At 37.1% G+C, this 23,108-nt stretch overlaps 1 protein-coding gene across 1 annotated transcript in view; it reads right to left on the reverse strand.

The window, feature by feature from the left end:
* blmh (bleomycin hydrolase) overlaps positions 1-21,876 on the reverse strand; it is a 46,966-nt gene extending 25,090 nt beyond the window's left edge. Inside the window, exons 1-6 of the mRNA XM_061925632.1 lie at positions 21,730-21,876; positions 10,816-11,013; positions 6,346-6,455; positions 6,068-6,209; positions 5,549-5,637; positions 5,355-5,447 (exon numbers count right to left, since the gene is read on the reverse strand). Coding sequence (XP_061781616.1) covers positions 5,355-5,447; positions 5,549-5,637; positions 6,068-6,209; positions 6,346-6,455; positions 10,816-11,013; positions 21,730-21,739 — 642 coding nt within the window. The 5' untranslated portion in view covers positions 21,740-21,876. The remainder of the gene's footprint in view (positions 1-5,354; positions 5,448-5,548; positions 5,638-6,067; positions 6,210-6,345; positions 6,456-10,815; positions 11,014-21,729) is intronic.
* Positions 21,877-23,108: the final 1,232 nt, after the last annotated feature.

Genomic DNA, 23,108 nt, shown 5'->3' on the forward strand with positions numbered 1-23,108 from the left:
ACACTTTGCAAAGTAGGAGTGACGGAGCACTTTGATGTTTTGAAGTGGACTCCCACTGATTCAAATATGGGGAGGAAATAATATTATACTTGCTTTAAAGATTCTAAGGTTACTCCGCATGCATGTGCACACACACATGCACATAGGAGAATGTTTTGAAACCAAACAAATGATCCTTGAATAACATCCGCTTGAAAAAAAAAAGATAAGAAACACTGAGCATGAAAGAAGACATTGTTCATTGTATGTCAATTAATGCTACTGTCTAGAATATAACCTAATGTACTGTGTTGACCAATATGAATACCTGTGCTTATCAAACAAACTTGCGTACACCGGTGTTCTCCAACTGTCTCGTGACATGACCGAATCCTTCATCACAGCTGGCCGTGACTGGAGAGTGTTTCGCAAAACAAACCACTTCCAGGTGGACAAACAAACACAGACTACTATCAGCTTCTCCAACCAGACACGCAATGCTGTGTTGGCAACTTTTGCTCTTACGTGTGTGTGTGTATGTGCATGTGACAAACATTCCGTTGTTTAAACAAGCAACAGACCACCAGTAGAATACAACAAAACCGCCAACAACAAAGGCCACTTAACCAGACCTCAATGGGCGACTGATTGACTAAGCACACACAAAAACGCAATGTGTGCACAAAACATGTGCAACACCTCATATAAAAAAGACCAAAGCTTTGGAAGGATTTATGGGTGTTATAAACGTTTGTCACTTTAGAGTAAATGTTTTTGCAAGTGTTCAATTTCCTCAGGACAACAAGTTACAGAATGTCATCTTTGACTTTGTGTACTGACTTTATTGGTATTGTATATTCCAGTTTGCTTTACAATCACTCTATTCTATTATAGTAATGTATACATGCATTCGTGTGCACACACTTGCATACAGAATCAACAATCTCTTATAATTACAAATTCAAATCTACTGTTGGCCTTAGTGCATGTGTAAAATAAAAATATACATGAAAGGCACACAAATTCTTGTATACTCAGTGAAATATGATCTAACAGCCCCCTCTTCTGGTTAAAATGGAACATTATTATAGTGGTGTTGTCAGCTTAGAAGGGGAATATATGATGATTTTCCGCTTTTCTGACTTAGAAATGTTGTTAAAATGTTAGATACTCATGTTAAACCATGACAAAGTATTCCATCATAAGATTCATGCATTTGGATGTGAGCTTGCACGCTGTTTTGGATGCCTCTGAACGCTGTGTTTTGCTGCCTCTTTTCAACACTGGGCCATTTGTGAAGTCACAGGCTGACGAACGTACTGAAGTGGGCATCCTAGTAACTGTTATTGACCAGCCTCCTCCCCTTTGCTATAATTCATTCTCGTTTCAGGACTTCCCAACTGCTCTGATGTCTATAAAATACAAATTTCCAGGTTTATTTGTCCCCAACATTTTACACAGGACTGTTTTGTCAGCATGGACCAGTAAGTACGAGGTTAGATTAGCTGCTAAACTCCGCTGAAAAAGACGACAACGTTATGACATTACCACTTGGTTTGAGGAAACAAAGGAGAAGGTAGTATAAAGTATTATTTTCATCTAATCGTGGCATTCACACTATCACTGACATGAAGTGGAGCAGGCTTTTTATCGATCCAAGAGTGGGTATGTGTACCTCGTGTTGTGGCTGGTGAATCTACTGTATAAACATTCTGGTAAAACAAAAAGCGATGATGATGTTTGTCTTTAAAGGGGACATATTATGACTTTTAAAAAAAAAAAAAACATTTAAAACACTTTATTGTGGTTTACATTGTATGGTAATGGTGGTTATTTGGTCAACATTTTGCTTAGATTATGTTTTACAGACCATCCTAAAGCCGCTTACTGACCACCTCTTCAGGATGCACCGTTTTTTGGGCAGTCTTATTTACATGCCTCCACTTTGACTGTGTTTTCTCCCGGCCAGCCATGTTACGCTAGGGTTTACCCTTTATGTAACTGATTGTGGCGCACAGCCACGGCAAAATTGAGGCCGCCCACTTTAAAAATATGTTGTGGGTCTTTTTACGTGAAAACAAATGAAAGTAATGTAATATATTATAGCCTCCAGAAGAAGTCAAAAGTCAGACACTATTTTTCACTTTTATTGCAAATTTTATGCTGACAAGCGGCACGATTCCAACAGGTATTCCCTCCGTGCACGTCTCCATGCTTCACTCTCAGATACACAACAACACTTCCTCACTCTCCCCCAATCACCTTTCAGACACAGATGGTGTCTTTGCCATTATGGGAATGATGAACACAAAACTTTTACCACCAGCAAGTCATTACAGTATAAATGGACATATAAAGTTTATTATTTGCGCACTACTGAGTAGTAAAGCACCAAAAATTTGACCACCGGAAAAAGACTTTGATCACCAAAAACAGCACTACTAAAACCGGATGTTGTGACGACATAAACAAGATGCACGCGATGGTCTGGAGCGTAGGCAACATGTCTGCAATGTGAATATATCCGAGCTATGCCTTCGTAGAGCGATCTACATAACGTGCAAATATTAGGAGGACTGTGACTGGTTTTAAGGAGAAAAAGTACAACTGGACCAACAGCGCAGAGCTTGCTGCAGCTCTATTTTGGTCAGAAACATCGAGGGACACAAGTACTGAGTCTCCAAACACTGGTACATTCTATAATAACACCAAAAAAGACGCTAGATTTGTTGCTAGTCGTTTTTAATAAAGAAAAAGTTACTAGAGTCTCTAAAAACTTGAACAATTCTCAACAAAATACATTGTACAATAAGCAGAAACAATTGAAAATAGAGCAAGTTAATATTAATTAGTAACAGAGATTTGTTTTTAAATGTATGTGTACATTTTTTTGAGCCTTTTTAAAGAAAATCATATCATAGCAATTTATACGATGACATCATGTTGACCATGGCCCTACCATGGCTCTAACCACACCCTCACCACCACAGGTATCTTGGCAATGGAGGGGGAAACCCTGTATATGATACTTTGTATTCGAAATGAAGTGTGAAGTGAATTATATTTATATAGCGCTTTTTCTCAAGTGACTCAAAGCACTTTACATTGTGAAACCCAATATCTAAGTTACATTTAAACCAGTGTGGGTGGCACTGGGAGCAGGTGGGTAAAGTGTCTTGCCCAAGGACACAACGGCAATGATTAGGATGGCGGAAGCGGGGATTGAACCTGCAACCCTCAAGTTGCTGGCACGGCCGCTCTACCAACCCAGCTATACCGCCCGAAATGGCAACAGCTGAGGATGCATGTGCATGTACGAGCCAGTCTGCTCCACAGCAAGAGGATAAACAAAAATAAAGAGCTTACTGATAACAGCAAGGACTATAATGACGGACTCGCGCAAAGCTTTACGGGTAAATCTCTACCATAGAGGGAAATATCCGCTGACGTCACAAATCAAAAATTGGGCAAATTCCAAACGACTCGTTTGGAGGAAGTATGATGGAAAGCAAGACTGTCTTATAAATCTCAAACATGCCTCTATGGTTTGATTTCACATATTTTTTGCAGATCCCAAATACACAAAATTAGGTACCAATGGGTAATAAAAAATGGTTTTGCATAAGATTATATTTTTCTGCGTACTTTTATTATTTATAAACATAAATATAAATGTTGATACTTTGGTGATGGTCTGGCTTAGAGCTTTTCATCTGCAAACTGAAGGGAACACCTCCACATGCGGACATACGCAGAAAGTGGGTTATAAATGTGAATGTGGAGCAAAATGTATGCAAAATTTACAATGAAGCATATTCAATACATATCATTTAGAAAAGGGGTTCTTAACCTTTTTAACCCCGGGGTCCAACGTTTCCCCTAAAGAGGAGTCTGGGACTATATTGACACAATTAGTAATCTTACTCTTGAGTTTATTCATATTAAATAATTATATCTAACCTACTTACAGTTTACAACCTTGTAAAGTGATATGATCACAAATTCATCCATCCATCCATCCATTTGCTACCGCTTGTCCCTCTCTGGGTCGCGGGGGGTGCTGGAGCCTATCTCAGCTGCATTCGGGAGGAAGGCGGGGTACACCCTGGACAAGTCACTACCTCATCGCAGGGGTGGGTTTAAGGGGGGAGGAGTATATTTATAGCTAGAATTCACTGAAATTCAAGTATTTCTTGTGTATATATATATATATATATATATAATCCGAAAAATACGGTATGTATTTTATTATATATATATATATATATATATATATATATATATATATATATATATATATATATACATATATACACACACATATAAATAAAATAAATACTTGAATTTCAGTTTCATTTATTTACACATATACACACATAACACTCCTCTCTACTCATTGTTGTATTTGAAAGTGCAATGCTTTGCAGCCAGTAGCTCAGCCTTTGAAGGAGCATAGGTATGGGCAGTGTAATATTTTAGGTTGGAGTCAATAACCAGGCGAGGTGATGAAGTTACGTCTCTTTACTTCATACTTCAGAACCGACTCCCACACTTGCCCATGACAAATTTGTGCTTTGTTTTAAAGATGTGATATTTGCATTTACACTATATGAAAAAAAAATGGAAAATGAATTTTATCTTAGCAGCCTCATTATACTATTGGCTAAGTTTTATATTCATAAATGTAAGTTTCTCATTACCCGACCTGTTTTTTGTGCCTTTAAAAAAGATTTAGAACTCTACATTGAAACACTCTCTACCTCTAACAACCAAAAAGCTGTGAAAACAATGATGCTGTGCTCCAAATTGGGATTATTTATGGAACTTGTGAGCCTATGGCTTTACATTTTGTTACATATATATATATATATATATTTTGCATTCTTCTTTAGTTGCTTTATTGAGTTTACAAACGTTTGTACAAACCCCGTGGCGCTATTTTGTACTGTTTTTGTACTGTTTCTGTACTTTTTTTTCATTATTATTATTTTTTTTGATTGTATGTAAATGTTGAATGTTATAAATAAAGGTTTTGAAAAAATAAATAAAAAGACTCCCACACTTGCCGTCAGGGTGCGCAATACAACGTAAACCGTTGGCCAACCAAAGAGTAACCACAGAACACTATACGATATAGTGTTCTGTGGTTACTTTTTGGTTGGCCAAGCGGACGTGACGATAGGCTGTCCTCACTCAGGTCCGCACGGACCTGGAGGGGGCGTGCCTTAAGTCCGGTTGGAAATCGGGAGAAATTCGGGAGAATGGTTGTCCCGGGAGATTTTCGGGAGAGGCACTGAAATTCGTGAGTCTCCCAGAAAATTCGGGAGGGTTGGCAAGTATGACTCCATCAGACCAAACAGCATTTTGAGACTCACCTCCTCGATCATGGTGTTGATGGCCTCAGAGATCTCCGATTTAGTTGCGTCACTGGCCACCATGTTCCTCAGTCTGAAGCAGTACTCTCTCAGCTGTGAGACACAATTCAACAAAACACCTGTCAGGCATTCAAAGGGGAATTCTATGATTTTTGTTGTGTGGCTTAAGTCTGCAATAAAAAACAATTGCCCACCTTATGATTGAGAATGCCATTCATTCTGCGTGAGGCTTCTGAGCTGTGTGACTCTGGGAAGCATTTCTTTGGGATGACACCATACTTTTCTAGAGTGGACAAAATACAACGTGTATGGTTTTTGAAAAGTGTGTATATTTTGTAGGCTTTGTTGGCATAAAAAATTGCAACATTAGCTAGAGGCAGTCCGCAATGAATACACCTGTTTGCCCGCCAAATGCTTGAGCCAATGCGCAGGATGTAACCGGACATGATGTCACATGCAACCGAGGTATACATAATCTTTGTGAAGGGTTTTCTTTTTTGGCATCCAATTTTGATATTGCTTCCTTTGCAAAGTGGTACCTAATTAAGTGTATTGTATTGCTCTTGAGGAATCATTGCAAACAAAATATTACAGCTCATGTGTCTCTCTCTTCAAATAATAAAAATGTATTAGAAGACTTGCATACATTTTTGTAAAGTGTACAGTAATGCGTGTCGCTTATCTGCAAAGTTTAAAAGATATAAACTACGAACCAATGAGATTGACCAGCATATCCCACTGTCCTCCATCATTTGCTGGGTTGGAGAGAAGGAATTGTAAGAGGCGTCCATCTACCGGCTCCTTGCACTGAGCGGTTTCCACAAAAGCATGGAGGAAGTAGTAACATCTCTCAATCTGTAGAGGAAAAAATACAGCATTTAACTGAGTGGTGATTCATCCTCTCATAATTTAACAACAGTGTGTACTGCAAAAGGTGGAAAAACGACAAAAACATTACAACACGGGGAAAAAAAGCACCTTAAGATATTACCTTGTCCCAAAAGAACAGATAGGACTGACTAAATTCAAACTCCTCTATATTGAACTTTTTCATGAAGGGAAGCCGCATGACATTGAGACATGAGAAGATCCAACATCTCCCTGGTGAAGAAGAAAATAGATTAGGAGGAAATGTCTGCATACCAATGCAATACCCAAACATCTTTTTTAAATTAACCTTGTGACTTAAGGCAAGTTTTATTATGGAATAGGTCATATCTGGCAATAACAATTTGGGATTTGATCTAACCTGTGTGACAAAATGCATCTCTGTAGTTGCACTGAACTGACAGGTATGAGATCAAAAATTCAGTAAACGTGTGCATCTCCTTTTGTGCTTACAGGGAATCAGTGATGTCAAAGAGGAAAAGTAGGATGATGCCACAGAAACATAAAATGAACTTTTTGCAACAAAAGCAGTACACTCGTCTCGGACGTGGCTGTTTTGTACAGTAATGTGAAGTCAAATAAATGGTTGTGACTTCTACGGCAATTTTATCCTATTTTAAACACGATGAGCAGCAAACAACGTCTTTTCTACAGTTCTCCCACATATATTGTTATTATATACAACAAATGGCTGCATTTATAGTACATACACACTCCTACTTTTCTTTAAAATAAAATACAATAGCCCTCTAACATAGACAGGACCAATGGTCCCTCAAAATGTTCATGTGTCTGAGCAAATGCAAAACCAACCAGAGCATTCAGTGGAGCACATGTGAGCAAAATCAGACGTGCACACTGTGGCCATTCTAGCATCAAGCCTGTCCCAAACATGACTTAAAAACAAGTTAAATGTTTTATGATAATAATCAACTGACAAGACATTTTAATGAGATACTTTTTTTTATTTTAAGTGATTTGGCCCACTTACGATGAACATAACAAAAAAAGTCTTGTTTTTCATGAGCTATGTACTAGTATTGTATGTCTGGGTGGGATCCTACTTTAGAATGTGTACCGCTTTCAGAAATAACAATTAGTTCCTCTTCAAACATTTTCATGTGGCAAAATGAGATGTAAGCATGAGATAAAGTGTACATTCCTGTAACTTTCTTTCTGTAAAACTTATCGTTTTATTAGAATTTCTGTAATCTAGTAACAGCATGTCATGATTAATATCCATGAATTAACACTCTTAATAAATGACAAAAGAATAAGCACACATCTGATTGAGTTTTCATAGTGTTAACGACCTGGCATGTACACTTTGTGTGGTGTTGGAGTTTTCCAACTTTTTGTGGCTAAGTGCCATGACTGCTTGTGTTAGTGCAGGTGAGAAGGAGTAAGTGGCTGCTGTTGATATGACAGATGACAACAAGTTGAACATGGTTTGTACGGCAGAAAATGACCAGTTTTTCTAGAGAGAATCTTTTTACTAATGTTTTTGGTGTGGTTACGTCTAAATATAAACAGTTTTGCTCAATAAAGTGATCGACGGAATTTCTGTCCTCTAAAGCGTCTCGACATACGTTACAACAATTGAACAGTGTTGAACAACATTTTGTATCTGTTAGGCTGCTTGTTGTCACCTGTACTCAGAATTGCATTGCAAAATTCTACAGCACAAATGTTTATGTGTTATACTATGTTTAGAGTTCAGATTGGATTTTATTTTGTACGCGGCATAAATTTACTGTGCGCAGAGGACAGCTGAGCAGTGAGCATTTGCGCAGGCGTGCACCTTAGAGGGAACGCTGGACAGGACTCCCAGTCAAGAGTTTGTTGGAGTTTGTATACTTAAAAAGTAGGGCTGTCAAAGTTAATGCATACACAAATATTATCGCATTAGTTATGTATAAACTTAGATTAATCATGCAATTTATTTTGACCACCATGTATAGGAATATTTGTTAATACAATATAAAATAGGATACAAATAACTTTTCAAAAATGGTAAAGAGGAAATAAAAAAAACTGTTTTGTTTGGTGTAATCCTCCATCGGCACATTCCGTACTAGGGCAAGGCAAGGCAAGACAAGTTTATTTACAGAACACAACTGGCACACCAAGCAATTCAAAGTGCTTCACAGAAAATTACAGGAAAATAATATATATATAATAAACATAATTAAAATTAAAATCATAAAATAAACCATAAAAACAAGCATAATTCAAATTAAAACCAAAGAGTGTAGATTAAATAGTTTCAGTTGTCACAATCACAATCAAATAGAAAATTTTCACGCCACATTTTGACTAACATTTTCTACTAAAGTTTGGCCCAGGTGTCGTGCGGTATCGGATATCGTTCTACCAAACACTTCTCATAAATACAAACCCCGTTTCCATATGAGTTAGGAAATTACGTTAGATGTAAATATAAATGGAATACAATGATTTGCAAATCATTTTCAACCCATATTCAATTGAATATGCTACAAAAACAACATATTTGATGTTCAAACTGATACAATTTTTTTTTTGCAAATAATCATTAACTTTAGAATTTGATGCCAGCAAGAAGTTGGGAAAGGTGGCAATAAATACTGATAAAGTTGAGGAATGCTCATCAAACACTTATTTGGAACATCCCACAGGTGTACAGGCTAATTGTGAACAGGTGGGTGCCATGATTGGGTATAAAAACAGCTTCCCAAAAAATGCTCAGTCTTTCACAAGAAAGGATGGGGCGAGGTACACCCCTTTGTCCACAACTGCGTGGCCAAATAGTCAAACAGTTTAAGAACAACGTTTCTCAAAGTGCAATTGCAAGAAATTTAGGGATTTCAACATCTACGGTCCATAATATCATCAAAAGGTTCAGAGAATCTGGAGAAATCACTCCACGTAGGCGGTGGCCGGAAACCAACATTGAATGACTGTGACCTTCGATCCCTCAGACGGCACTGTATCAAAAACCAACATCAATCTCTAAAGGATATCACCACATGGGCTCAGGAACACTTCAAAAAACCACTGTCACTAAATACAGTTTGTCGCTACATCTGTAAGTGCAAGTTAAAGCTCTACTATGCAAAGCGCAAGCCATTTATTATTAACATCCAGAAACGCCGCCGGCTTCTCTGTGCCCGAGATCATCTAAGATGGACTCATGCAAAGTGGAAAAGTGTTCTGTGGTCTGACGAGTCCACATTTCAAATTGTTTTTGGAAATATTCGACATTGTGTCATTCGGACCAAAGGGGAAGCGAACCATCCAGACTGTTATCGACGCAAAGTTCAAAAGCCAGCATCTGTGATGGTATGGGGGTGCATTAGTGCCCAAGGCATGGGTAACTTACACATTTGTGAAGGCACCATTAATGCTGAAAGGTACATACAGGTTTTGGAACAACATATGCTGCCATCTAAGCGCCGTCTTATTCATGGACGCCCCTGCTTATTTCAGCAAGACAATGCCAAGCCACATTCAGCACGTGTTACAACAGCGTGGCTTCGTAAAAAAAGAGTGCGGGTACTTTCCAGGCCCGCGTGCAGTCCAGACCTGTCTCCCATCGAAAATGTGTGGCGCATTATGAAGCGTAAAATACGACAGCGGAGACCCCGGACTGTTGAACGACTGAAGCTCTATATAAAACAAGAATGGGAAAGAATTCCACTTTCAAAGCTTCAACAATTAGTTTCCTCAGTTCCCAATCGTTTATTGAGTGTTGTAAAAGAAAAGGTGATGTAACACACTGGTGAACATGCCCTTTCCCAACTACTTTGGCACGTGTTGCAGCCATAAAATTCTAAGTTAATTATTATTTGCAAAAAAAATAAAGTTTATGAGTTTGAACATCAAATATGTTGTCTTTGTAGTGCATTCAACTGAATATGGGTTGAAAAGGATTTGCAAATCATTGTATTCCGTTTATATTTACATCTAACACAATTTCCCAACTTATATGGAAACAGGGTTTGTACCTAGTCCGTTTGCCCGCGAATCAATCAAAGAGTCCAATGCATTGATCACTCAGCCATGACTGCAAAATAAGTCAGCCCTTTGATAAAGGTTAGAAACAATAGCATTCAAGAAAGAACTTGTGCTGTTCCCTCTCCTCTTCCCTGTTCGCCGCCTTCAACAACAGAAGTCTTAAATAAAAGGTGAAAGTGAACATACACGTTAATTTATTAATTTCAGATGTATTTTTTATGTACTTTCCACTGTTTTATTTGGTAAAACTACAAGTATTCTTTATTAAAACGTTTTTTTGTTTTTTTTATTCCGAGTGTCTTGAACGGCTGAATCGGAATTCCATTATTGCTTATGGAAAATTGTTTCGGTTTTCGTACGATTCGGTCTTAGTGGGACCTTTTGGAACAAACTACTGTACCAACAAAAAACGAGGTACCACTGTATTTAGATATAACGTTGACTTTTGTTTATGAGCATATTGGAGAAAATATCCCACTTGCATGAAAAAGTGCTGGTGCATGGGCCTACCAGACGCTATTACGCAAACCATTTAAAAACACATAGATCCGAGATAAGAATAGACTAGAATGTCTACCTGAGCTTTTTTGGTTGGTGACAGGCTTGCCCTCTGTGGGGATAGCGTGCTGGAAGATGTGTACTGTATCCTGGACAGTCTGCCGGTGGAGACAAACCTCCAGCGGGTCGATGCAGGTTGAAACGTTCTGAGCCAACAAGTAGCGTGGCTCAGCCTGCAGGCGCTTCAGAAAGGTGGCTACCTTCTCCTGACTCAGACCTGGAGGCGCAGAAAAAGAAGGCATGATTAAAAACTGAAGGGAGAGAAGCGAACACGAGGAGTAATAACTATGAGGATTTTTCTAATATCACAATACTCATATGCTACACTTAAAAAGGGACCTATGATGATTTTTATGTCCTATTAATGTTGTTAAAATGTTGGCTACTCATGTTAAACAATGTCAAAGCATCAAATTTTAAGGTTTTGGCGTGAGCTTGCATTGAGTTTGCAGGGTTTTGCTGTCTGGCTACATTGTGACGTCACAGTTAAGTGGTCGTACATATTTGGACATAAAGTCAAGTGCTTAACCAGAGCTTCAGGCTATGAGGAAACACAAAATAAAGGTAAGATAAGGTATTATGTTCATTTAATCTTGGCATGTGCATAAACACAGACATGTGACATAGAATGACATAAATGCTGCTGAAAGCATCTGTTTTTTGCAGATTGGAGATTGTGCAAGTGTACCAAATATTGTGATTGGGTGAATCTATTAAATGTTTATGCGGTTTATTTTTCACCGTGTCTGGGAAAAAAAATTGCGGTGACGACTTCAAGATATACATTTAAACAGTGTACATTTTCAAAAGATAAATTCCAATACTTTTTGAAAGAGAGGGGTGCGATTTTACTTGTAATCTGGGAACGCCACCACAAACGAACATGTTGCAAACAGACTCAAAAAACTGGTTATGAAAGTGACAGTGGAGCAAAATTTACGTGAAGATTGAACACAAGGAAGTGTTTTAAATGTAGATTCAAATTATCATAGGTCTTCTTTAAATGATTCACACTCCCCACTTAAAGGTGTCATATTATGTTATTTTTTTCTCAATTTAAAACATGTCTTTGTGGTCTACACAATATGCAATAATGGTGCTTTGGTCAAAATGTTGCATCGATTATGTTTTACAGACCGTTTTCAAGCCGCTCTCTGACCATCTCTTCAGAACGTGCTGTTTTGTGGGTGGTCTTATTTATGTGGCTACAGTTCTACTATGTCTTGTCCCTGCCATCTTTGTTGTAGTTTTAGCACTTCCACAGCGAGTCTACTAACAGATATAAATTCTAACTACCGTATTTTTCGGACTATAAGTCGCAGTTTTTTTCATAGTTTGGCTAGGCTCCAGTGCGACTTATATATGTTTTTTTCCTTCTGTATTATGCATTTTCGGCAGGTGCGACTTATACTCCGAAAAATACGGTATATGCTAATTTGTATTAGAAATGACATGGATGTACGAGCCAGTCTACCCCACAACAAGAGGATAGAGAAAACGAAGGAGCTTATTGAGTACTCGCGGTAAGCTCTTTGGGTAAAACTTTACCATATATGGAGATATCTGCTGACGAAATAGGGCAGAAAACTTCACAGGACAGAGCAAATTCCAAACGGCTTGTTTGGCGAAGTATGAAGGAAGGCAAGACTATTTTATAAATATCTCTGCAATGTCTCCACAGTTTGACTTCATATTTTCGGTACTTACGGGAAACCCAAATATACATAAGCAGGTACCATCAGGTTAGAAAAGTTGGTTCTGCATAGTAAAGCACCTTTAAGTACCAGTAGAGTGGAAAAACAAGTTGACTTTATATGCTTAATTGTGTTTCATTCGACCCCGAGAAGGACAAGCGGCAGAAAATGGATGGATGAATGGATGTTTCCATTAAACCATGTCTAATTGTATTTGCGATTTGCAAAGTATTTAAAAGCACTGTTTAAACATCACAAAATGCCAGAAATTCAGTCAGCCATTTTGAACATTCGGATATTCCGGAGATTGACGTCACTGTAGTAACGCTTCTGCACTCTGACCATAGTACCAGATCAGTCATACTGAAAATACGCAAAAATTACAGAGAGATGTGCTGTCTATCATTCATAATCCCTATATAAGACATGAACACATGTTTTTCTTTTTTTTTTGCATTCTAAGTCGTAAATAAATAAATACATAAAAAGTCTGCTAACAATGTTGTCAATGGGGGCTCTCTATTTCGCCCACAAAACCCCCTAAATAACCATCCAAAACCCGCCAACAATACTCTTCTTATATATTGTGACCTGAATACTAACCAAATATTAGCAATGTTGTTATTATAAGCGCTAACGAAGACAAACTACTTTTAGCGGCAGATTGGTAACACACAGCTCAGTAACCCTGCTTTACTGTGAGCTGGCCGCGATGTCCTGCTGCTCCCGCGTCTCGGATCATCAAAGTTATTCTAGATTATAAATCATGCCTCTCATCTGGATATTAGGATCATTTAGTCATGAATCTAGAAGTTGTTCATATGTGACATTCAATTCATACCCGGAGATGGAGACCAACACACACAACCGAAGGCGATGTCTGATGTCTGTCCTTGTTAACCCTTTGTGTGCATCATGATTCATTTAAACGGGAAGATATGGACATCCTATCAGTTGTCATTGCAGTGAAAGCAAACATTGTACAGTAAGCGACCGTTTTATTATGTTTTTTAGTTTGTATTTCTTGCTACATGATACAGCTACATGATGCTTTGTGTTTCACTAAACCTGGATTTGTTTAGCGGACCTTCTAAAACCTGTAGATCTTATATACAGGATCAACAATATAATGTTCCGGATTATAACTTTTCCCAAAGTAATCGTTGGCTCTCACAAAGTCTGCATAATTTGCATTGTTGTTGGTGATGAAGGGATCTGTGATTCCTACCTCTACGTCACACGATCTGGCTAGCTCATTATCTCTCAAAATGGCTCGAAAATCTTTGTGAGATCGATACTATTTTGATCATATCTATTTATTCACAAACTTTATAAGTCTTTCGGTTTCATGAATCAAATATATATGATAACAGCTTCAATATAGAGGCAACTTGTTTTTCCACTCTACTGGTACTTGGCCATGCAACCATGGTTCAGAATCCAATTTTTGTGAGTTATGGGAATCCTAAATACACAAAAACAGGTGACAACAGGTAAGAGGAGTTGGTTTTTCATAATTTGACTCCTGTTAAGATCTAGACTGCCTTTTTTTAGTATAGAAGACAGTATGCTTGCAATTACATATGAGAAGAACATATGTTGTAACTTATGACCTGGTTTTAATTGATGACTAAGCGGATACAGAGACCTTTGACTGACTTAGAAAATCTTGTTTAGCATTTTAAGTGTGAATGGGAAAACAAGAAAATAATTATTTTTGTTCTTAAATAGACTGTTTAGTCATGTACTTTGCCGAGTCAGGGTTAAATCCGTTTGATGAAACCACAGGTTAGAACTATGCTCAGATTAAACTTGTGCAGACATCAATAAAGAGACAGATAAGTCAATCAGAAGCTGACAACAGCTATCTGCTTGCCTTGTGAAACTGCTCCAACTTGCTACAGTATAAAAGGCTGACATAATCTGACTATCGGGGTTCTTGCACGATCCAGCGCGCATTTGTGACGTGTGTCGACAATGACACAGAGAGCCTCAGTAAGTATATGTCTTTGTGTTGATGCAAATAAATGTAACTGATTGAAATGTCGAAAAAAGTGTCTGACGAAGTTTCTTCCCCCTCTGACCAAAACAAACACACGGCAATTGAAGTCAAGGTTTTAGGAATCCGTCACCGAACACTCCCCACTTGAGCTCTTTTTGTAGTACTAGGGCACTCGTGTCACAATAATGCTTGGGAAATGTCCGGCCTTATTAGACATGACAAGTGACTGCTGTCTATTTTCCTTAATCAATACGGATAGGCTCCAGTCACCCCCGCTACCCCAAAGGAAGACAAGCGGTAGAACATGGATGGATGATGGAATACGGCTATCGTAGTAGGGCTGGGCGATATTGAGTTTGTAAGATATATTGATATATTTTTATATCATTGAACCAGGAAAAGAAATCACAACAGACATCCCAAATGACGACGAGAGAGTCGAAGAATAGAGGGAATTTTCAAGATTTATATAATTTAAAAAAATAGTGGAAGATGGCAGAGGGATTCTCTTAGATGTTTCTTTTAGCGATGTAGACAATGTGCAATAAACCCACAATGCGTCTACTTGGCCACATTTGGACAAATGCATGCGTTTGGATAAAACATTAATTTGAGTTGAATACCATGTAAGCCCAAATCAAAACTGTTGTCTAGTTGCTAAGCCGGGCATATTTCGCACGAGAAATGCCGCCAAAAATGTGTGCCGAAGTGAGGAAGATCATAGCCGCACAAATAAGTCAAGTCACTTTCTTGGCGCTGACCAGAACCGTACGTGTGTGACAGTCCATTACATCCTCGACTGGGAATTAAAAAGTGCCTGCCTGCAAATGTATTTTTTTATCCGAGTTTGCTGCATTTTGTATTATTTGCACAGCTATGTTATTTATTTTACGTAGAAAGAATATTTTTCTATATTATTTATATTATGTAATTCTGTACTACTTAAACAGTTAATTTTATGTGCTGTTAATACCCATCTTGACTAACTGGGTTAATAAAAGTGCCACTGACTGTTTACAGTACAGTTGTCATTCACTTCAATTTCACTGAATACCGCTCAAAAATGAATATCTTTATATGTATACTTTCACCGAAAAATATATCAATAAATATATTAAGATGTGAGTAGCATACATTAAAAATGAAAAGACAAGACTTGGCAAAGCATTGAACAGACTATTCATGGTAGTATTATAGTAGTACTATAGTGGCTGTGGGAGCTAATTGGTCCGTGAAGGTGAAACTCGATTGAGGGGAAGTGGCGCACAAACACTGTGCTTGAACACTTTGCATGTTGTCTAGATTCTGAGCGCCAATGTTAACTGCCGGCGACAGAAAACTGAAAAGCGGAGTCACCTCTCCTCTTGGCACTCCCAGTCTTAAAAATTCCAACATTATATGAATTGCCATCCAAGTGGTTGGAGGGAGGCCAAGTGCAGAGCTGCAGAGTGACTTGTAACTTTCCACAAGAGGTTTGTACAAGTGCCTACAAATTAGTCAAATGCTTTACCAGTGTGCATGAAGACATGATTAAAATCCAATACACACATACATAGATATATATATATACATACATACATACATATATATATATATATATATATATATATACATACATATACAGATATATATATATATATATATATATACAGATATATATATATATATATATATATATATATATATATATATATATATATATACACACATATATATACATATATATACATATATATATACATACATATATATACAGATATATATATATACATATATATACAGATATATATATATACATATATGTATATATATATGTATATATATATATATATATATATATATATATACCGTATTTTCCGCACCATAAGCCGCCCTGGGTTATAAGCCGCGCCTTCAATGAACGGCATATTTCAAAACTTTGTCCACCTATAAGCCGCCCCGTGTTAAAAGCCGCATCTAACTGCGCTAAAGGGAATGTCAAAAAAACAGTCAGATAGGTCAGTCAAACTTTAATAATATATTAAAAACCAGCGTTCTAACAACTCTGTTCACTCCCAAAATGTACGGTAATGTGCAATCAATAAGCATCAATAACTTAATGTTGCTCGAACGTTAATGTCACAAATCAAATCAAATCAAATCAACTTTATTTATAAAGCACATTTAAAATTTACCACAGGGGTAGCCAAAGTGCTGTACAATGAGCAGGTTAAAAGATAAAACAACACACAAAATAAACATAACGCTCACTTTCTGAAGTTATTCTTCATTCATAAATCCCTCGAATTCTTCTCCTTCGGTGTCCGAATTAAAAAGTTGGGCAAATACGGGATCCAAAATGGCCGGCTCCGTCTCGTCGCAGTTCTGTGAATCCTGCCTTCCGGAAAGCTCGGACCACAGTTGTGACCGAAATATCCGCCCAGGCATTTACGATCCACTGGCAGATGTTGGCGTATGTCGTCCGGCGCTGTCTCCCTGTCTTAGTGAAGGTGTGTTCGCCTTCGGTCATCCATTGTTCCCACGCCGTTCGCAGTTGTGCTTTAAATGCCCTGTTGACACCAATATCGAGCGGTTGGAGTTCTTTGGTTAAATATTGCCTTAAGTTTAAATTCTGCGTTATACGCGTGTCGCTTAGTAGGAGCCATTTTGTGGTCTTTACAGATGTAAACACACAAATGAAATGAAACGCAATATCCGGGGGCTTCTCCTTCTATGGGGGCGGGTGGTTGCTTACAGTAGAAGAAGAAGCGCTTCCTCTTCTATGGGGACGGGTGCTTACCTTGGCGGTTGCTTACCATAGAAGAAGAAGCGCTTCCTCTTCTACGGGGAAAAAAGATGGCGGCTGTTTACCGTAGTTGCGAGACCGAAACTTTATGAAAATAAATATTTATATTAATCCATATATAAGGCGCACCGGGTTATAAGCCGCACTGTCAGCTTTTGTGAAAATTTGTGGTTTTTAGGTGCGGCTTATAGTGCGGAAAATACGTATATATATTAGGGGTGTTGGAAAAAATCGTTTCAAATTCGAATCGCGATTCTCACGTTGTGCGATTCAGAATCGATTCTCATTTTTTTTTAAATCGATTTATTTTTTATTTATTTAAAAAAAATTACTTTATTTTTATTAATCAATCCAACAAAACAATACACAGCAATACCATAACAATGCAATCCAATTCCAAAACCAAACCCGACCCAGCAACACTCAGAACTGCAATAAACAGAGCAATTGAGAGGAGACACAAACACGACACAGAACAAACCAAATGTAGTGAAACAAAAATGAATATTATCAACAACAGCATCAATATTGGTTACAATTTCAACATAGCAGTGACAGCACAGATAAGAACAACATTTTGTTACATAAGCTCATGGTAGTGCAGGATAAAAAAGCAATAAGGTGCATATATAAATAAATAAATATGTATAAATAATATATAAATATATTTATAAAATAAATAAATACATATAAATATATATAAATAAATAAATAGATTACTGTACAGATAAATATATTGCACTTTTTCACATGCGTCTCCGTTTATGGATATGTGTTATATTGTCTTTTTTATTCCAGCGAGTTAATCCATTTTGGGGGGAGTTGAGGGGATAATTTAATTATGATGCGTTCAAGTAGTCTTACGGCTTGAGGGAAGAAGCTGTTACAGAACCTGGAGGTTCTGCTTCGGAGGCTGCAGAACCTCTTTCTAGAGTCCAGCAGTGAAAACAGTCCTTGGTGGGTGTGGGAGGAGTCTTTGCAGATTTTCTGAGCCCTGGTCAGGCAGCGGCTTTTTGCGATCTCCTGGATAGGAGGAAGAGGAGTCCTGATGATCTTTTCCGCCGTCCTCACCACTCTCTGGAGAGACTTCCAGTCTGAGGCACTGAAGGCTCCAGTCCAGACAGAGATGCTGTTGGTCAGCAGGCTCTCTATAGTGCCTCTGTAGAATGTGGTGAGAATGGGGGGAGGGAGCTGTGCTCTTTCATCCGACGCAAAAAGTGCATGCGCTGCTGAGCTCTTTTTACAAGAGCTCCGGTGTGTAGGGACCAGGTTATATTGTCAGTATATACACACACATTTTATATATATATATATATATATATATATATATATATATATATATATATATATATATATATATATATATATATATATATACATATACATATATATATATATATGTATATATATATATATATATATATATATATATATATATATATATATATATATATATATATATATATATACACCGTATTTTCCGCACTATTAGCCGCACCTAAAAACCACAAATTTACTCAAAAGCTGACAGTGCGGCTTATAACCCGGTGCGCTTTATATATGGATTAATATTAAGATTCATTTTCATAAAGTTTCGGTCTCGCAACTACGGTAAACAGCCGCCATCTTTTTTCCCCGTAGAAGAGGAAGTGCTTCTTCTTCTACGCAAGCAACCGCCAAGGTAAGCACCCGCCCCCATAGAACAGGAAGCGCTTCTTCTTCTACTGTAAGCAACCACCCGCCCGCGTAGAAGAAGAAGTAGCGCGGATATTACGTTTCATTTCCTTTGTGTGTTTACATCTGTAAAGACCACAAAATGGCTCCTACTAAGCGACAGGTTTCCGGTTCATGAAAAGACGCAATCTCTCCATCCGCACACGGACTACTATTTCGCAGCAACTGCCTAAAGACTTTCAAGAAAAGCTGGCTACTTTCCGTGCATATTGTAAAAACAAGATAGCTGAAAAAAAGATCCGGCCAGAGAACATTATCAACATGGACGAGGTTCCACTGACTTTTGATATTCCTGTGAACCGCACTGTGGATACAACGGGAGCACGTACGGTGAATATTCGCACCACAGGGAATGAGAAGTCATCCTTCACTGTGGTTCTAGCTTGCCATGCTAATGGCCAGAAACTTCCACCCATGGTGATATTCAAAAGGAAGACCTTGCCAAAAGAGACCTTTCCAGCCGGCGTCATCATAAAAGCTAACTCGAAGGGATGGATGGATGAAGAAAAGATGAGCGAGTGGTTAAGGTAAGTTTACGCGAAGAGGCCGGGTGGCTTTTTTCACGCAGCTCCGTCCATGTTGATATACGACTCCATGCGCGCCCACATCACGCTGGTTTTTAATATATTATTAAAGTTTGACTGACCTATCTGACTGTTTTTTTGACATTCCTTTAGCGCAGTTAGATGCGGCTTACAACACGGGGCGGCTTATAGGTGGACAAAGTTTTGAAATATGCCGTTCATTGAAGGCGCGGCTTATAACCCAGGGCGCCTTATGGTGCGGAAAATACGGTATATATATATATATATATATAAGCTGATTATTACTGGTAATGGTACATTTAGATGTTTATAGATACATACTCAGATTATATATGTAATGTATATATGTGTATGTACTGTATAAATATATACATATATATATATGTGTATGTATATATATATATATATATATAGGCAATCAACAGAACAACTTGATTTATAAGCTGATTATTACTGCCGATGGTAAATTAAGAAGTGTATAGCTAAATATTCAAAGGCTTAATTTTTCTCAGGTTATATATGTAATGCAGTAAGATTTTATGTACATATATATATATACATATATATATATATATACATATATATATATATATATATATATATACATATACATATATATATATATATGAGATATTTGTTAATAATCAAGTATGTAGTAAGGTAGTAACATCTTATGTACATGCTTGATTATTAACAAATATCTCATATGTATATATATATATATATATATATATATATATAGGCAATCAACAGAACAACTTGATTTATAAGCTGATTATTACTGCCGATGGTAAATTAAGAAGTGTATAGCTAAATATTCAAAGGCATAATTTTCCTCAGGTTATATATGTAATGCAGTAAGATTTTATGTACACGCTTGATTATTAACAAATATCTCATATATATATAATGAGATATTTGTTCATTTGTTAACAAATATCAAATATACACGCTTGATTATTAACAAATATCTCATTATATATATATATATATATATGAGATATTTGTTAATTTGTCAACAAATATCTCATATATATATATATATATGAGATATTTGTTAATAATCAAGTATGTAGTAACGTAGTAACATCTTATGTACATGCTTGATTATTAACAAATATCTCATATATATATATAATATATATATATATATATTTATATATATATATGAGATATTTGTTAATAATCAATTTATTATTATTAACAAATATCTCATATATATATATATATATATATATATATATATATATATATGAGATATTTGTTAATAATCAAGCGTGTATATTTGATATTTGTTAACAAATTAACAAATATCTAATATATATATATATATATATATATATATATATAATCAAGCGTGTACATAAGATGTTACTACATATCATCTGAATATGTATCTATAAACATCTAAATGTACAATTGCCAGTAATAATCAGCTTATAAATCAAGTTTTTCTGTTGATTGCCAATATATATATATAGGCTCCAGCGCCCCCCGCGACCCCAAAGGGAATAAGCGGTAGAAATGGATGGATGGATGGATATATATATATATATATATATATATATATATATATATATATATATATATATATATATATATGAAATGTTTGTTAATAATCTAGCATTTACATAGGATGTTACTACATTACATATATAATCTGAAAAAAAATTAAGCCTTTGAATATTTATCCATAAACATCTAAATTTACTATTGCCAGTAATAATCAGCTTATAAGTCAAGTTGTTCTGTTGATTGCATGCATAAATATATATATATATATGAGATGTTTGTTAATAATCAAGCATGTACATAAGTTGTCTGGTTCACTTCCCAGTAGTAGTGCAGCATGTCCAGTCATTGTGTCCTTTATTACGGTTCTATCAACTAGTAAACTACTGCGGTTATAATCTCCACAGTTCTAGCCATTCATATCTTTTTAATGGCGTAACATAATGCAAATGTCTATTTTGGCCTGAAGAATCCGGAGGTGCTATTAAGCCTGCAACAAAGACGCCGTGCTTCAAAGGTGGACAAGCTAGCTAGAGGAATGCTAACTTTAGCCGATTAGCTTCCTCAGTTGTCATCCTCGAGCTGTCACGCAAACAGCCCGCCGGCGCACAGCAACACCAATGAGGACAAAAAACAAGACAAAAGGCAATGTTAAACTTACCGGTTTCCATTTCTTCTCAGACGTGAAGGAGAGTAGCGGACTTCGTACGATTTCACCGGCTCTTTGTTGATGTCAGACACCGACAGTTAGTCAATGAGAAGGCAAGGGTGCGTTCGTTTGCACACCCGAGTCCTGTCTTTGACGTGGAGCTGGGCGGAGTTTAAAGTGAACTATTTCAAGTGCGTTGCTCCCACCCGAACCAGACACGCCACACTTTGTTACCAAAGTACTGTAAACCGGTTCAATGCCTATCGATGGTAAATGAATATTTCGACAGCAGCCTATATAAACTTTATTTGCTACATTTTTACATCTTGAAAACAGGATTGGCGTATGAATAAAAAATCACTTTAGGACCGCAGAGAACGTTGATATTTAAAAAAAAAATAAAATAAAAATTAAAAAAAAAGGTAAAGAGTAGACACACCTTTTTAATCAGGCTTATGTTGTTAAACCAGTGGTTCTTAACCTGGGTTCGATCGAACCCTAGGGGTTAGGTGAGTCGGCCTCAGAGGTTCGGCAGAGGTCAAGACACACCCGACTCATCGTGTAAATAAAAACTTCTCCCTATCGGTGTATTACGGATATGGCAACAGCAGAAGTCAGACTGATTTGCAGGTGTGTAATTTGTTGTGAGTTTATGCACTGTGTTGGTTTTGTTCTTTGAACAAGGTGATGTTCATGCACGGTTCATTTTGTGCACCAGTAAAAAAACATGGTAACACTTTGATATGGGGAACATATTCACCATTAATAAGTTGCTTATTAACATGCACATTAGTAACATATTGGCTATTAACTAGTCATTATTAAGTACTTATTAATGCCATGGCCTTATTATAACCCTAACCCTCTAACCCTGGCCCTAACCCTAACCCTAACCCTAACCAAATAACTCTAAATTAAGTCTTTGTTACTTAGAATTTGTTCCCCATACTAAAGTGTAACCAAAAACATACAACTTTGTCTTGAATTTGAAAAAAAAACACATTTTATTTTTCACTAAAGAAGGGTTCGGTGAATGCGCATATGAAACTGGTTGAGTTCGGTACCTCTAACAAGGTTAAGAACCACTGTGTTATACCCCTCTTTTAAGATGTGCTATTTGGATTTACACAGTATGAACTTTTTTTTACCTTTGCAACCTCATTAATTATACTATTGGCTTTTTGATTGATTGAAACTTTTATTAGTAGATTGCACAGTACAGCATACTTGCCAACCCTCCCGGATTTTCCGGAAGACTCCCGAAATTCAGCGCCTCTCCCGAAAATCTCCCAGGACAAATTTTCTCCCGAAAATCTCCCGGAATTCAGGCGGACCTGAGTGACGTGTCGACAGCCTGTTTTCACGTCCGCTTTCCCACAATATAAACAGCG

Source organism: Nerophis lumbriciformis, linkage group LG30 (assembly GCF_033978685.3).
Source record: "Nerophis lumbriciformis linkage group LG30, RoL_Nlum_v2.1, whole genome shotgun sequence".
NCBI classification, from domain to species: Eukaryota; Metazoa; Chordata; class Actinopteri; order Syngnathiformes; family Syngnathidae; genus Nerophis; species Nerophis lumbriciformis.